Here is a 14386-nt window from a genome sequence, read left to right on the forward strand (position 1 = left end):
AGGCTGCAGATGGGAAGCTGTCCATACCCTCCAGGGCCTGTTAGGATTCCAGAGCAAGAGAAGCTTGCCTGAGCTCTGCCTCCTGTCTTTGCCCTCCCCTGCCCACCACCTAGTCCATAGCAGGAGGTGAGCAGAGGCCAACAAGTGATGCTCACCTGAGTTCCACCTCCTGACCCCACCCCATGCCTGAAGTGTCAAAAATGTTGGGAACCATTGATTTACAGGAATCAGCAGTAGCATGGAGGAAGTTGAAAATTAAATCAGTGATTTGGAATATAAGAAAGCAAAAAACACCCTATCAGAACAGCAAGAAGAAAAAAAGAATCCAAAAACATGAAGATAGTGTAAGAAGCCTCTAAGACAACTTCAAAAATACCAACACTTGTGTCATAGGGATGCCAAAAGGAGAAGAGTGAGAGCAAGAAATTGGAAATTGAAAAAATAATGACAGAAAACATCCCTAATTTGATGAAAAAATAGACATGCAAGTCCAGGAAGTGCAGAAAGTCCCAAACAAGATGGATGTAAAGAGGCCCATTCCAAAACACATCATGATTAAAATGTCAAAGATTAAAGATAAAGAGAGAATCTTAAAATCAGCAAGAAAAAGAAGTTAGTTACCTACAGGGCAGTTCCCATAAGATTGCCAGCTGATTTCTCAAGAGAAACTTTGCAGACTAGAAGGGAGTGGCAAGAAATTATTAAAGTCATGAAAAGAAAGGAACTAAAACCAAGATTACGCCATCCAACAGGGCTATCATTTAAAATTGAAGGACAGATAAAGAGCTTACTAGGCAAGAAAAAGGTAAAAGAGTACATCACCACCATACCAGCATTATATAAAATGTTAAAGGGTCTTCCTGAAGAAGATCAAAAATAGAAACAATAAAATGGCAATAAATACATATCTATCAACAATGGAATCTGTAAATCAAAATAAACAAACAAGCAGAACAGAAACAGAATCATAGATACAGAGAACATTTTGATGGTTGCTAGGTGGGAAGTGGTCAGGGGGATGGGTGAAAAAGGTGAAGGGATTAAGAAGTACAAATTGGTAGTTACAGAATAGTCACAAGGATGTAAAGTACAGCATAGGAAATGGAGTAGCCAAAGAACACATATGCATGACCCATGGACATGGACAATAATGTGGGGTTTGTGGGGTGGTCTGGGTGGAGGGAAGTAAAGGAGAAAAAATTGGGACAACAGTAATAACATCATCAAAAAACATAATGAAAAAATAAGAAATCTTGGGGCTATTTGGGAATTCTGCCTACCACCATGTGGCACCCATTTGCATCTTCCATCCACATTTCTTAGATGACATTGTACTTTAAGAAAGATCTTCCCTTTTTTACCTTTCTCTGTTCTTTCTGGTAGTATAGACTGAAGAATTATTTTTTAATTTAATATTTTATAATCTACTGACATAATTCATTTTCCTTCCCTCTATAAATCCCCTAGTTTTCTTATTGGGCTTGCGTACTTCCATTCCTGCTGCTCCTGGGAGCCATCCCTCATACTGCCTTCCAACCCTATCTGTGGGCAAAGAAGGAGGCAGGATCCAAGGCTTTCCCTAGCAGGGAGGGTGGAGTCGATGTCCTGATGTAGGGTGGGGACTGGTGGGGCCACGCCCCCTTATGGGGCAACCAATCAGGATTTTAGGTGCTGGTTGCTCCATTGTGAAGAACTGGCTTCTGACGGTTTGAGTTTTGGGATTCTAGCTAGAACAAGGGGAGGCTAGTAGTGGGTTTGGCTCTCTGATTTTAGGGCACTGGGGTCTGTCTCTGGGTGGAAAGATCATGGTCCAGAAACCGGGAGACCCAGCTGCCCCTGCCGCCCCAGCCGACCCCGCCGCCCCACCTGTGGAGGCTGAAAAGCCAGAAGAGCCTACACAGACAGTTGCAGAGCTGGCATTTTATGCCCCGAATTACAAATGTCTGACCCTCCTGGCCATAATTCTTTTCCTTCCCCTGGGATTACTAGCTGTGTACTTCAGTCACAAGGTAAAATAATGCCTAAGTCATGACCCAACCTGTCCTCTACCTGCCCCTTGCATATGCTTCCATCCTGGGACCTGGGGAGGGATTTTCCCTCAGTGCCAGCAGGTCTCCAGCCATTCCCTAACGGTGGTCACAAAGCTGAATTCTGAAACCCACATCTAAAGCTCCTGTCCCTACAGACCTTGAAGGCTAACAAGAACAGCGATTGGGAAGAAGCTTACATCAACTCAGGCCGAACTGGTTGGCTGGCTGTATTCGCCATACTCATCGGTTTAGGCATCATTTATTACTTTTCTCTATTTGCATGAATGCCAGGCCCAGTAGCCTACGGGTCCAACCCCTAACACAACCCACTTCCAAGACACTAAGAAGCCAAATCAGCCACCATGCAAGAAACCACAGATGAGACATCACTAACCTGGAAAGCCACCAGCCAAGGAACTCAACATCCAAGCAATCCACTAGCCCAGGAACACCTTAGGGCTTCATCCTCTTGGCCTCCAGACCTGTCTTCAACCACCTTGGGGGTCTTCACTTTCATTCCTTTAATGCTCTTAGTTCCTTAATACTGGGCTGCTCTTTGAGAAAAAAAATATATATTTAAACCAATAAAATTGAAAGGAATGTGCCAGCTTTTCATGTGCATGCATGTGTGTGTATTTCTTAGTGTTTGTGTTTCACTGGGCAGCCTTTTACCAATGTGATCATCAGAATGTACTAATGATGAAACTCAGGAACATGGAAATCAGGCTGACTGTGGATTTATATCTCACTTCTGACACTTAAGAACTCTATATTTTCCAGCGAGATAATTTTCTTGAGCCTGGTTCCTTTGTCTGTAAAATGAACATAACTGTCAATGTGGGGTGATATTTAGAAATCTGAATCACTATTCTGTAGGTGTTTCCCCAATTCAAGCTAGAATTCTGTCTCAGACCAGAAATAGGAAAACAAAAGCTTCCTCCAGCTTTTGATACCCCACATCAAACTTCTAAGGGGAAAATGGAAATACTTCAAGAAATGAGCAATGAAGTTAGCAGATGAACTGATGAAGACCACCTCTCCCTCAATCCTGAAAAGTCAATCGTCCCCTACTCATAGGGGAAGTAGAGATTATGAGGCAGGAGACAGCGCGGGAAGAACTTTGAGACTGCACTGCTATTACTGGCCATCATCTAACATCCTGGTTGCCAGGAAATGCCTTTTATCACTTAGGTAGAATGAATGGTAAACCAAGGCATGGAGGAGAAGGAAGACACATCTCACTAACTCAGCAGCCCTGAGCCTGGTCTGGTAATATTGCCACGTGTTCCAACATCACAAGAAACTCCATGTTAGAAAGGAAGGAGGGAAGTCCTTGAAATTCTGTATCGTATTTCCACTATGCTGTGTAGCGTTTCAAGGCTTAGGAGAGAAAGCCTTGAAACTGTGCTTTCATCCCAAGGTCTGAAATATGGGAGAGGGTGCACAGTGCCCAAAGAAACAGCCCTAAATAATTTTGGGTAACTGCCCCAACTTTACTTAACTGCCTCCTGTCACTTTTCTGTTTTACAAGATGAACAAATGGAGTCTGGAGCAAGATAAGGATTTGGGCTAAAAGACCCCCACACATACCTAACTTTGGGTAGTCACATTCCCCCCAGGAAAGCTGGCATCACATTTACCTGTCAATCAATACATAACTTTTTCACTCCCATCCTGCCAACTACATAATTTCTCAGAACAAAGGACTCACACTCTTGGCTCTTGCTCTCTGGCTACCTGGGGGCTTAGCACCCTGGCCTTCAGCTGCCCCTACTTTTGCCACCCCACTTTGACCTGAACCTATGCCTTTCACTACCCTCATGCTAGCTAGGCCCGTTCTCTCCAATGGGAACAGATCACTAATAAACTCAATTGCATGCTAATAGGTTTACTGATCTGTAATTCTTTATGCATGTCACTAAGAAGAACCAGGTCTCTCCCATCAACAATTTGATGCCTCTGTATCTGTAAGGAGGTCCCTATAGCCTACATCTCATGAAGGGGTGGGTGCCAGAGACCCCAGATATTCTTTGTATTCCCTCTTCACAGATACATTTTAGAGAGCTTCTAAGAGCTCAGAGAAAATAAGCTGGATGGTGTATGGAGGTCTAGGAAGAAATGACCTCAGACAACCAAGCAGACTATCCCATATGCCCTAGTTTTGGTGAGGAGGAGGTGGGGTCCATAAAAATGCCAGGTACCAGGGTGAGGGTGACTATCAGGTAGGAACCAGGGATAACTCAGGAGCCATCCATGATTAAGTGAAAACATATCTTGGCTGATATGGTGGACAAGAAACACCTAGGGCTTCCTCTGGTGCCCTTGCTTTATAGACAACCCCAAACTCAGACCCAGAAAACCTCAGTTTAGCAGAATTAAGTTTCCCTGACTGCGGAAAATGGGGATTATCAGTAGAAATTAAGTTGAGTAGCTGTGGGAGAGACTGCTCTTCACTACAGGTCATCTCCTTTTCTTCCTGTGAACACTACTCAGTCACATTTCCTAGGTTCCCCTGAATGGCTATGAGACTGTCTTTGGCTCTATGAAATGTAATCAGAGGTGATGTGTACCACAAACAACCCTGGCCTTTATTTATTTTAGTTGTGAACATAAAGTTCAATGAAGAGAAAGTTAATAATGAAGACTTTATAAAAATAAAAACAACTCTAAAAGAACTCATTCATAGAATAAAAAGACAAGATACAAACTGGGACAAAATCTCTGCAAAACACATTTCTGATCAAAGATTTTTGCTCAAAACACACAAAGGACTATAAAACAAAAAACCCCACTGAAAACAGGAAAAGATCTGATCAGACACGTGGCCAAGGAAAATGTATGGTGTTTATAAACATGGGTTCTGTGGAAAGTAGCCATTTGATGATCTGATCATAAATTCCTAACTGAGCAGGTCATGGTAGGTAGCATACCTAAGGCACATAACTTCTTTAGTAAAAAGGCTTATCTTTGCCTTAAGCAGCTCTATACATTGTTTCTGTTTGACATTAACATATGTTTGAAATGCCCCCTGGCAGACCCCTCCTTCTAAAATGTGATAGCACAAATAAAAGCAACAATGAGACAGCACTGCAATCTATTAGATTTGCTAAACTCCAAAACAAATGACACCACCAAGTACAGGAGGGTGAGAAATTATAGGAACTCTCATTTATTTATTTTTAATTATTTTATTATTGTTCAATTACAGTTGTCTGCATTTATCCCCCACTACTCCCCCCAACCCCAGCCGTCCCCACCTCCCTCCCTTGCTTCCACCCCACCCCTTGGTTTTGTCCATGTGTCCTTTATAGTTGTTCCTGAAAACCCTTCCACTCTTCCCCCCATTATCTTCTCCCACCTCCCCTCTGGTTACTTTCAGATTGTTCTTAATTTCAGTGTCTCTGGTTATATTTTGCTTGCTTGTTTGTTTTGTTGATTAGAACTCTCATTTATTAATGGTAAAATACACAGCCACTTTGAAAGACAGCTGGGCAGTTTTTCCCAAAGCCAAACAATTCTCACCTCATAGTCCAACAATTCTCCTCTAGTGTTTATGCAACCACTTTGAAAATCTCTATCCAAATAAAAACTTGCATGCAATTATGCACAACAGCTTTATTCATAATGACTAAAAGCTTAAAGAAATTAGGATGTCCTTCAGCAGGTAAATGCATAAGCCCATTAGGATACATCCATAAGAGGAGCAGAGCATGCCACCCCAAAATATGCTTCCTTGACATAAGAGTTATTCTGAGCTGATTAATTTTTAAGATACCAAACAGACACAGGAGAATCTCTGAAAACTGAGAACAAGTTGGCATTTTATGACAGTCATGACCAGCTAGGAGTCCCCACCTGTTCAGACAAGTTCAGAGTACAGTTTCAGAATGCCTGGGTATGTAATGGACTACTGGGCCCAGGGCCTGAGGACCTTTTGCCATGACTGTCTTGCAGCTTATGACTTAGAGGTTATTTTCTTTGGGGGAGTTTACAAAAAAATAAGTGGACCTAGAGTTGGCAATTTTATCACAAGTAATGATGAAACTGGAAAATCTGGTGTTTGGGCAGCCTGTCACCTACCAGACCCAATAAGCAGAGACAGGGATTGAATCTTTATGGGCACTTTATTCAGATGGCCAGCAATCTGAGAAGTTGGCAGTTTTGTACCCTAACTGACTGTCCTCCTTTCTTTTCAAGCCACCCTTTCCTATAAGGGGGGCAAAAGTATAGGTAAGGCATATGGGAATCAAGGGGAAAAAAGTGTAGGTTAGGGATTTGGGACTCAGGAAATGGGTTAATTAGATAAATGCTGTGGTCCAGCAATTTTCTACCTATCTGTGTCCTGTGTCCTGGGCAGTGGACTGTCTCTTCCTGGAACACAATGACTCAGACACCACCTTGATTGCTTATGGCATCTTCTGGAGCACAAAGGTCAATTGCTTGTGGTCTCCTGGAGTCAGGGTGAGCCATACCTGCAGTTCCTGAAACAATAGCTTTTCACATGCATTAACTACTAGGCTTATTAACTATTACCTTTAGTTTATTACCTTAAACTAAAATTTTCTCACTCTTAAGTTCCCCCATCAATGATGCAAATAGGTAAAACTTGTTCATCATTTGATGAAAAACAGAGTTGCAAAAATAGCTTCTAAATCATCTAAGAAAAGTACTATACACATCCCTAGGAGGTGTTCTGGCCTGTCGATGTACTCAGGATACTGACAAGAAAAAAAGGGAGCAGTGAGGTATGATAAGGCATACCAGGTAGTAAAATATTTTAAAGCCGTAGTTATTACCATTTCATTGAACCTAAGACCCTCTCTATTTTAAGGTGCATCATGAGTTCATGTTGCTAACAAAGCCCTGCCAATTAATTTATGACTTGTGAGGTAATCTTACACATGTGAAAAAACATGTGCCTTGGGATGGTATTGATGGATGGATCCGCTGAAATTAACAAAATAATAAACACACCAGACACAGACCTAAAGACACACTTGACTTTAGTATAAGGTTAGGATAATACTGCAAAGCCAACCTCCAGGTCTGGATTGGATCCTGAGCATTCCAGGTGCTTGTGTCCTTGGAGGATGCCTATCAACCCTGCTGCTGCCCCACACTGCTGGACAGAGAGACCAGATATGCAGACATCTCATACTTGCACAACCATTGGTCCAGGTCACAGGCTTTGAAGTCAGACCTGAATTTAAATCCAGTCTCTTATCAGGGTCAATAAATTAGAGCATGGCTATGATTTCCCATTGAAACAACGGTTTTGTGGTTCTGAGCAATGGCATCATTGCAACCAGTGCTACCAACTCCAGTTCCCTCACCCCCTGTGATGGACTTGCAACCCTATAGCTTATACCCAAAGAAGTACCAAGAGCAAAACTGAGTCCAAATGGATGCCCACAATTAAATGGCACAGTGAAATCGACCTTTCTGCCTTTAGAAAACCAAAGAATGACTCAGATGATATCTCAATGCTGCTATTCTTGCCCATGATTATTTAGCTAGCCATAACAGTCACCAAAACTGCCATCCTGAAGCTTTCTCTGAACTTCATCTTTGGCCTCATGTTACATGCAGCCCCACTCAGAGTACTCTGCATTTCATTGTCCACACCATGCTCATGCTTATCAGAAATATAGGAAAATATAGAATACAAGCAACATTAATTAACCAATTATCCCTTTACATATTCAGATGAGCAAGCCAAAAGCCATGGAGTAATAGATGGTCAGGTGACAATTATGAAAAAAAAAAATAAGATGACTAAAACTTCCACAACACAGCTTTTTCTGCACCATTCCAAGTGACCAATATTCCAGAGTATTGTTTACTTCAGCTAAAGGGGAGATTATGGAATTACCAGCAATTAAATTGATAATTCTAGGGGATGTAAAGAAAAACTGAAATAAGTTTAGCACAAATAATGTGATTTTTTACTTTTTATTTTCAATTACAGTTGACATATCTTGTAATATTAGCATTATGTGCACACCCCAGTGATTAGACATTACATAACTTACTAAGTGATGTACTGATAAAACGCACACCCATATGACATCATAAATTATTAGAATATTATTGGCTGTATTACCTATGCTATACTTGATGATCCCATAACTATTCTGTAACAACAAATTTGTACTTCTTAATATCTTTCCTTTTCACCCCTCCCCCAAACTCCCTCCCATATGACAACTGTCCAAACATTCTCTGTATCTGTGATTCTGTTTCTGTTCTGCTTGTTCATTTATTCTGTTTTTTCAGATTCAATTGTTGATAGATATGTATTTATTGATATCTATTATTCATATTTTTTATCTTCTTTAAGTGGTGATAAACTCCTTCAGCTTTTTCTTATCTAGTAAGCTCTTTATCTGTCTTTCAATTCTAAATGATACCTTTGCTGAATAGACTAATCTTGGTTGTAGGTCCTTGTTTTCCATCCTTTAAATATTTCTTGCCCTCCCTTCTAGCCTACAAATTTTCTGTTTCAAAATCACCTGACAGTCTTATGGGAACTCCCCTGTAGGTAACTAACTGTTTTTCTCTTGCTGCTTTTAAGATTCTCTCTTTGTCTTTAACCTTTGGCATTTTAATTATGACATGTCTTGGCGTGGGCCTCTTTGGGTTCATTTTGTGAAGAACACTGCACTTCTTAGACTTGTATGATCTATTTTCTTCACCAAGTTAGGGAGGTTTTCTGTCATTTTTTAAACTTTTTTCTTTGTATTTTTTAAAATAGGTTTTCAATTTCTTGCTTTCCTCTCCATTTGGCACCATCATGATGCAAATGTTGGTATGCTTATGTTTTCCTAGAGGCTCCTTTCACTATCCTCACTTTTTATTATGTTTCATATTGTCTTGCATTTCTCTTAATCCCTCTTCATTCTTTCTGAGCCTCTTTTCCTTTTCTTGCTCTTTCTGGGTGTTTTCTTCTACTTTGTCCTCTAGCTTGCTGATCCAATCTTCTGCTTCATTGATCCTGCTTTTCATTCCTTCTACTGTGTTCTTCAGTTCAGAAATTGTATTCTTCATTTCCTCTTGGCCCTTGTTGAGAGTTTCTATTTCCTTTTTCATGCTGATGTAGTTTTCAGTGAGCTCATTGTAGCTTCCCTGTAGTTTCTAGTAGCTCATTGTGATCTCATTGAGCTTCCTGACGATCATTGCTTTGAACTCAATATCTGATAGTTGAATTGCCTCTATTTTATTTAGTATTCTTTCTGAGGTTTCCTCCTTTCCTTTCACTTGGGGATTGTTTCTTTGTCTTCCCATTATTTGTGAGACTCTTCTTGTTGCTTCTGTTTCTTAAATTGATCTGTTCTGGCTACCTGGGTTTGTGGTGTGAACTTCTTTAGTAGAATAGCAGTGAGTTTCAGTGGTGGTTTCCTTGATCTCCCAAGCTCACTGGTCTTGGGCTGTCATTTAAGTTGGCTTTGTGTTTGCCTTTGGGTTTTGATTGTTGTTGAGTCTTTCTTTGGTGGTTCCTTCCCAGCAGCTGGTTAAATGAGGGTCACTCTGTCCACCACCTCCTGTATTTTGTTATGCTGGTGAGGGCAGGTTGTGTTGAAGCTGGTTCTTCCGTGTGTATAAGGTTTAAAGAATTCTCTCTTGCTCTTGTTCGGTTGTTTGTATTGGGTACTGTCTCTACCGTTTAGTTGTATTTCCAGATAGGTCCTGGATTGAGGTTTGTGTGGTTACCACTCCCTCTGTCTTCTTCTGTTGTTATCTGTTAGTGGTTCCTTTGTTGTTGGGTTTCCTCTTCCAGTGGGTATCCTGGTGTTCACCGCCTCCACCTATTCTTTTTTGTCTTGTTGCACCACTCTTCTTAGGGTCTGGTTTTTTGGTTCCACCACAATCCTTGGTCCCCTATTTTCACATATGCTGAAGTATGTTGGTTGCTTGCTTCTCTACTCCATAGATTGGTCAGGATTTTACTATCCTCACTTTTTAAATTCTTTTTCCTTTTTTCTGTTCTTACTGGTGTTTTTTGCTTCTCTATATTCCAAATTGCTGATTTGATTCTCAGCTTCACCTACTCTGCTCTTGATACCCTGTAAATTGTTCTTCATCACAGTTAGTGTATCCTTCATTTCTGACTGATTCTTTTATATATATATATATGTATATATATACACACACACACACACACACACACACACACATATTTAATTATTTATTTAGTTAGTTTTAGATAGAGGGAAGAGGGGAGAGACAGAGAGAAAGATATGTCAATGTGTGATTGCTTCTCATGCACCCCCTACTGGGGATCTGGTCTGCAACCCAGGCATGTGCCCCAAATGGGAATCGAACCAGCAACCCTTTTGTTCACAGGCCAGCACTCAATTCACTGAGCCACACCAGGCAGGTTGAATGGTTCTTTTTTATGCTGTTCATGTCTTCATGAAGCTCATTAAGCATCCTTATAACCAGCCCATCTAGTAGATTGCTTGTCTCCATTTTGTTTAGTTCTTTGCAGGGGCAGGGGGGCAGGAGTTTTGTTCTGTTCTTTCATTTAGGTCAAGTTTCTTTGTCTCCTCATTTTGGCAGCCCCCCATTTGTTTCTATGTATTAGGTAGAGCTGCTATGTCTCTCAGACTTGGTAGTGTCATATAATGTAGTAGGGTGTCCTGTAGGGTCCAGTGGCACAGCTTTCCCTGTCACCCAAGCTGGGTACTTGAGATGTACCCACCATGTGGACTGAGTACACCCTCCACTTGTAGTTGAGCCTTGATTGCTGTTGGCAGGTCAATGAGAGGGATTTACTGAGATCAATCAGCATCAAGGACTGGCTATGAGCATTGATGACCAACCTTCAGCCACCATAGAAGATCATTTGTGCAGGTGCCCACCCTACAGAGCAAGACTTACTTCAGCATGGCTATGGTGTTTGCTGAGCCTGCCCCTCGAGTATGTTGCTTGTGGAGGTGGCTGGGTGTGAAGCTTCAATGTGGTGTATAGCAGTCCACTGGGTGCACTAGCTCTGGGGTTTCCTGGGAGATGCAGGCCAAAGTCTGCCACCACCTGTGTTCTGCCTGGGGCCACCTGGAATAAGCTATAAAGCAATCTGTAGATGGCTATTTCTAGTGCTAGGTTTCAAGGTGTCCCGGCAAGGCCAAGCTGTGAACCAAGGCTGGCTCCTGCAAGTATTAGGCCTGGGACTATTTGGCAAAAGGTATGGGGCTCACTGAGACAAGATATTGCTTATTTGAGAAAGTTTAGGAACATGTGAAGCATGAGCCAAGACAAGCCATTCATATGGAAAAGTCACTGGAAACAGTTTGGTTGAATCAGGGTTTCATGAGTCACCAAGGTAGGGCAAACAGTACAAGCCAGGTTGATGGAGCCTCAGATATGGCGTCTGCCTGCTGACTCTGTAGTTAAAGGGCTCATCAAAGGAACAATGGCCTCTGCCCACACTTCCGTCCGAGAGAAAGCTGTCCCTCCAGCTCTTGCCCTGATGTCAAACAATTCACTTCCTTTTATATATATATCTGGTGCCTTTCAAGCTTCTGCCCTATGCTAGAGTCCAGAGGGTGTGAGTCTGAATAAGTTCATGTATGGGCCCTTCAAGAGGAACTTCCTGGAAATCCAGAAGCCTCTATCATCCTTAGTCCCCACTGGTTTTACAGCCAGAAGTTATGGGGACTTCTTGGCACTGGAACCCTGTGCTGGGGACCTGGTGTGGGGCTGAGACCCTTCAGTCCTCAGGTGGGACCCCCATAGCCAAGATATCCTTCCTGATTTTTATCTGCTACATGTGGGTGTGGGACCAACCCAATTCTGCACCCCTCCTTCCTGTCTTGATGTGGTTTCTTCTTCAATTCTTTAGTTGTAGAACTTCCATTCAGCTCAAGTTAGGTATTTCTGAATGATAGTTGTTGTATAATTTAGTTGTAATTTTGAGGTCAGTACTGTGTTTCAAGGTGATATTTTTGAAACTCCTCTTACTTCTGAGCTGGTGAAAATGCTTACCAGGCTTACCTGCTGAGGAGTAAACACCAGCAGGCAAGCTTTGCAGTCTTTTAGATTCCAGAATCAAAGTGCCTCTATTTCCCTACCTTTAAAACATTCCATATTTCTTAATAAAGAACTCTTTTTCTTTCACTCTCAAAGATAATACTGCAAAAAGTTGGAAAAAGAGATATCTTTTCATTGAGTACTAGTGAAAAAAATTAGTCACCTAGGAAAAAAATTTTTTTTCTTTCTCTCTAACTACACATGCGTGCATGCACACACACACGCGCACGCACACACACACAAATCCTAACTAGACCAATGATAGGGAAAAGAACTCACAACAATTTTAGAAGTAAAAGCTTAAAATTGTACATTATCAGAATAACAACCTTGGCCTTTAAACACCTCTCACAGACACTCATCTATATTCTCCCCCTACTTGATTGGGCAAGTAATACCCATGGTGACTTGGAGGCCATATGTTGTAGACATGGAAGAGCTCCCATCAGCCTCACTCCCCTAATCATTATAGGGAGAGTTTCTCCTTCCCCAATTGCCTCCCACAGTTGAGCAGAAAATAAACTACTGTCCTGTGCCATGACATCTCTGGCCCAACCATTTCCACAACTCTATACACCCTAACCAATGCCAATGCAGGAAAATAGAGTTACACTTCTTAGATGTAACACTTAGTTACATTTCTTACATATCGGGGGTTACATCTTGAAATTTATACCCAAAAGGGACTCATATTGGGAGGTTTCTAGGATACAAGTAAAGAAAGGACCTAGTCCATGGTTAACCTTAATCTTAGCTGTTATGATGCTGTGCCTATCTCATACATGGTCCTGGAGATCTACATAGGCTACACATGTTTGTGGGACAATATTCCATGTTATTTATGGGTGTTTGGAGAAGGGATTATACCTGGTTGTCTGCTGTGTTAGTGCATGGGTCTAAAGGGCCAGAATCCCTGTCCCTCCCCACACCAGCTTAATCTAGGCCTGTTCATTCAGTTACAAAGCCACGTCAAGTTTTTGTTTCCATTGTTTTTATTTTCTTTTAGGTTCATTTGTTGATAGTTGTGAGTTTGTTGTCATTTTGCTGTTCATATTTTTTATCTTCCTGTTCTTAGATAAGTCCCTTTAACATTTCATATAATAATGGCTTGGTGATGATGAACTCCTTTAATTTGACCTTATCTGGGAAGCACTTTATCTGCCCTCCCATTCTAAATGAAAGCTTTGCTGGATAGAGTAATCTTGGATGTAGGTCCCTGCCCTTCATGACTTGGAATACTTCTTTCCAGCCCCTTCTTGCCTCCAAGGTTTGTCTTGAGAAATCAGCTGATAGCCTTATGGGCACTCCTTTGTAGGTATCTGTCTCCTCTCCTCTTGCTTCTTTTAGGATTCTCTCCTTATCTTTAATCTTGGGTAACTTAATGATGATGTGCCTTGGTGTGTTCCTCCTTGGGTCCAACTTCTTTGAGACTCTCTGAGCTTCCTGGACTTCCTGGAAGTCTATTTCCTTCACCAGATTGGGGAAGTTTTCCTTCATTATTTTTTCAACTAAGTTTTCAATTTCTTGCTGTTGTTCTCCTTCTGGCACCCCTATAATTTGGATATTGGAACATTCAGGTTGTCCCAAAGGTTTGTAAGACTCTTCACTTTTTTGAATTCTTGTTTCTTCAATCTGTTCTAGTTGAATGTTTATTTTTTCCTTTTGTTCCAAATCGTTGCTTTGAGTCCTGGTTTCCTTCCTGTCACTGGTGGTTCCCTGAATATTTTGCTTTATTTCATTTTGAGTATCTTTCACTTATTTTTTCATTTTTTGACCAAGTTCAATCAGATCTGTGAGCATTTTGATGACCGGGGCTTTAAATTCTCCATCAGATAGGTTGGCTACCTCCTCATTGCTTAGGTCTCTTTCTGAAGTTTTGCTCTGTTCTTTCATTTGGGCCATATTTCTTTGTCTTGGTGCACCTGATAAGTTGTAAGGGGGTGGGGCCTTAGGTATTCACCAGGACAGAGCAACCCTCTTTGCTGTGCTGCTGTGTGGCTGTAGGGCAGGGGCCAGAGAGGGAACAGTGCAGCTTGCCTGCTCTCTCCAGCATACTTTCCAATGGACTCTTGTGTGAAGGACTGGGAGTTTCTCCCATCACAGCAACTGCTGTAGTCCAAAGTCAACTCTGAGTCTCAGTTTCCCCTCAAGTAAGCCCCACCTGTTCAGCCTGCCACCACACCACAGCTAGCCCCACCCGCCTGGTCTGCCACCTTGCTGTTGTTTTTCTGAGTCGGCTCTAGTGGTCTACCACCTTACCTGTTTGGTTGTTCTGGTTGATTTTTTTCTTTAATTCCTTTGTTGTCAGAGTTCTATGAAGTTTGACT

The 14386-nt window shown here is 41.7% G+C and overlaps 1 protein-coding gene across 1 annotated transcript; it reads left to right on the plus strand.

Annotated features, from left to right (window-relative positions):
• The first annotated feature begins 1805 nt into the window (after positions 1–1805).
• On the plus strand, positions 1806–2314 carry PMIS2 (PMIS2 transmembrane protein). Its single transcript, XM_045846652.1, has 2 exons — positions 1806–2009; positions 2186–2314. The coding sequence occupies exons 1-2, from the start codon at positions 1806–1808 to the stop codon at positions 2312–2314; spliced, it is 333 nt and encodes a 110-aa protein (XP_045702608.1).
• Positions 2315–14386: the final 12072 nt, after the last annotated feature.

This window comes from Phyllostomus hastatus, unplaced genomic scaffold (assembly GCF_019186645.2).
Source record: "Phyllostomus hastatus isolate PE091 unplaced genomic scaffold, TTU_PhHast_1.1 phas_contig_5, whole genome shotgun sequence".
Classification (NCBI taxonomy): Eukaryota; Metazoa; Chordata; class Mammalia; order Chiroptera; family Phyllostomidae; genus Phyllostomus; species Phyllostomus hastatus.

What these genes read in the sequence shown, in the direction of transcription:
- PMIS2 (XM_045846652.1), top strand. Translation starts at nt 1,806, where the DNA reads ATGGTCCAGAAACCGGGAGACCCAGCTGCCCCTGCCGCCCCAGCCGAC. An exon ending in CTGTGTACTTCAGTCACAAG is followed by an intron (nt 2,010 to 2,185) that starts GTAAAATAATGC and finishes CTGTCCCTACAG; the next exon opens with ACCTTGAAGGCTAACAAGAA.